This window comes from Atta colombica, unplaced genomic scaffold (assembly GCF_001594045.1).
Source record: "Atta colombica isolate Treedump-2 unplaced genomic scaffold, Acol1.0 scaffold32, whole genome shotgun sequence".
Taxonomy (NCBI): Eukaryota; Metazoa; Arthropoda; class Insecta; order Hymenoptera; family Formicidae; genus Atta; species Atta colombica.
The window spans coordinates 661,408-663,884 of NW_017259426.1; the positions used below are offsets into that span (position 1 = coordinate 661,408).

Genomic DNA, 2,477 nt, shown 5'->3' on the forward strand with positions numbered 1-2,477 from the left:
TATTAAATTATATAATAATTTATATTATATAATTTTTTAATAATTTATGCTAGTATTGTAAATATCAAAAAGTTTTCATATTTTCATATCGCTGTCAAATTAACAACGCAGAAAATACATTTATATTTTTTTTTATTACTTTCAAATCAAACCTCGTAATTTGCTATATAACAACGTGATATAATGAATAATGAAACGTCATACATAAATTTGAAGTCATTGCCAAGGCACACTCTACACCACTTTGTGCCATTACTATGCTATTTCTGTGTCATTTACGCAATTACATCTCACGGTCTTTTACCATATTTACATTCCGCGCCTGCGGCTTGGAATAGAATGGTTGACGTGAATGACCAGCGAATGTTTTTTTTTTTCACAAAAATAATAAAAAAATCTTATATTTATATTTTTCATAAATATTAGAAGTACATTCTCGAATTTTATGATGGCTAATATCAATTTTTTAAAAATTCGCAATTATTATTTCTATTTAATATCACGCTATAATTATTAATAAGAAGAAAATAATAATTACAGAACTCTTGATGTTGAAATAAAAATATTAACAATTTATGCACTGAATACAATACTGCAATCTCATTAGCCTATATTATTTGTAATTTTTATTATAATTATCAATTAAATAATTTTATGAAAAATTTACCATCATATAAGAGGTCTTGAATTAAAAAAACAATATAAATACAAAAAAAAGAATAAAAAACAAATTAAAGGTAAGGAAATGTTCAAGCATTTTTTGTTACTTCGACAGAATATAATACCGGCTATAGTTGTCCCTAGATTCTCTTTTATCTTATACAAGATGTCAGCACGCATTGTGATATTTGTGGCAATGGTACGTGGTGGTAGAATGTGATATGACAGTATGGAGTCGTGGAGGTGGAGTAGTGTGCCAACATGGCTACAACCGACGCAGATGACTGCGAGAATATTAAGACTGCGTTTTGTTGTAAGTACTGAAAGTCTAGTATAGATTTTCAGTACTCGCAATGAATAACGAAACGTATTCTTTTAATGTCGCTATTGATTAAATCCAGTGTTTGTAAAAATAATTTCGTTTGTTATTTCAAGGTTGAGAAATTCAATTTATTTATTTTATTAAGAAGAATGTAACTGTACTTCATCGTGATAGCGATAGCCGTAAACAGGAGTTAATCACGTTTACTCTGCTGATATTATTGTGTATACTTCTGTATTTCATCGTCTTGCGTTTGAAAGAAATCTGGAACCAGTGTTTATCAGAATACATTCACAATGACAGACTCAGAGAAACTCTTCGCTTGCTCCACACCAGGCTGCAATATGGTATGTGATAATTATTATCTCTTTTACTGAAAAAAAAACTTATTTCGAGGTTACAAAAAACTATAATAATGTGAGAAACAACAGAATCAGTTTTTATTTACAGAACTTTACAAATGAGGATCAATTAACAGTACACAAAAAGAAACATGACATGATGCTAAATCTTAATAATAATTCTAAGAGTGCTGGATTCGTTGGTAAGATATCACTTGAATAATTTGATTCATTTATTGTCAAAGATAGAAATGTGCTGAAAGATTAATCAATATGTAGCAGATCAAACTCCAACACCAACAAGGTTTTTGAAGAATTGCGAGGAAGTGGGTTTATTTCAAGATCTGCAAAATGTAGTCAATCCTTTCGAAGAGACATTTCGAAGGGCTGTTGAGGCTGGAAATACTGGCACGCTTATAGTATCAGAGGTAAAATAAGAAAATCACATATATTATCTCAAATAATTCATAAAATTTGTAATGTTTATTTATAAGTGCATTATTTTTATAAAAGGTATCATTCAACATTAGTTCACTTTTTCATTTAGGCTGGAATAACAGATGATACGCTACATACTCCTCATATTTTTCCCTATATATCAGATGTATTGCCTGCAAACAGTCAAATTCTTTCTGAAGACAACGTCGAAGTCCCTCTTGCCGAAAAAGACGAAGAGAAGGAAAGCGCTATAAAGACTGATGAATGTAACAGTATTAAATTAAGTACAAACGAGACGCAGGAACTGATGAAAGATTCGACTGTCACGTCTGCGAAAGGTGATACTCTCCCAGCGGATATTATTGCTTCAAATACAAATATACCTATAGCGCCTAAGCTTTCACCGACACAACCTACGTCTCACTTGTAAGAATGCCCCGTTTATTGTTATACAATTAGCCTGTGTATTTCGTAATAAGCCTTAATTTCTCTTATTTTTAATTCAGTATATTTTCTTTCGTTTTGTATGATTTTTAATTATTTTCTATGATACAATTTACACATGATTAATTCTTTAATTTAGACGGTTATTTTTAGATATAATAATCAATCAAGCTTTTGTTGGATATTTTGTGCAAGATAATTAATACGTGTTCCTTAATATAAAAACATTTGGAGCTACTTGGAGCTACTATCTATATATATATATATATATA

General features: G+C 29.7%; 1 protein-coding gene across 1 annotated transcript in view; it reads left to right on the top strand.

The window, feature by feature from the left end:
- The first annotated feature begins 917 nt into the window (after positions 1-917).
- LOC108690372 (cyclic AMP-dependent transcription factor ATF-2) overlaps positions 918-2,477 on the top strand; it is a 3,186-nt gene continuing 1,626 nt past the window's right edge. Inside the window, exons 1-5 of the mRNA XM_018197627.1 lie at positions 918-973; positions 1,131-1,329; positions 1,433-1,526; positions 1,603-1,751; positions 1,871-2,187. Of these exons, the coding sequence (XP_018053116.1) occupies positions 1,279-1,329; positions 1,433-1,526; positions 1,603-1,751; positions 1,871-2,187 (611 nt within the window). The 5' untranslated portion in view covers positions 918-973; positions 1,131-1,278. The remainder of the gene's footprint in view (positions 974-1,130; positions 1,330-1,432; positions 1,527-1,602; positions 1,752-1,870; positions 2,188-2,477) is intronic.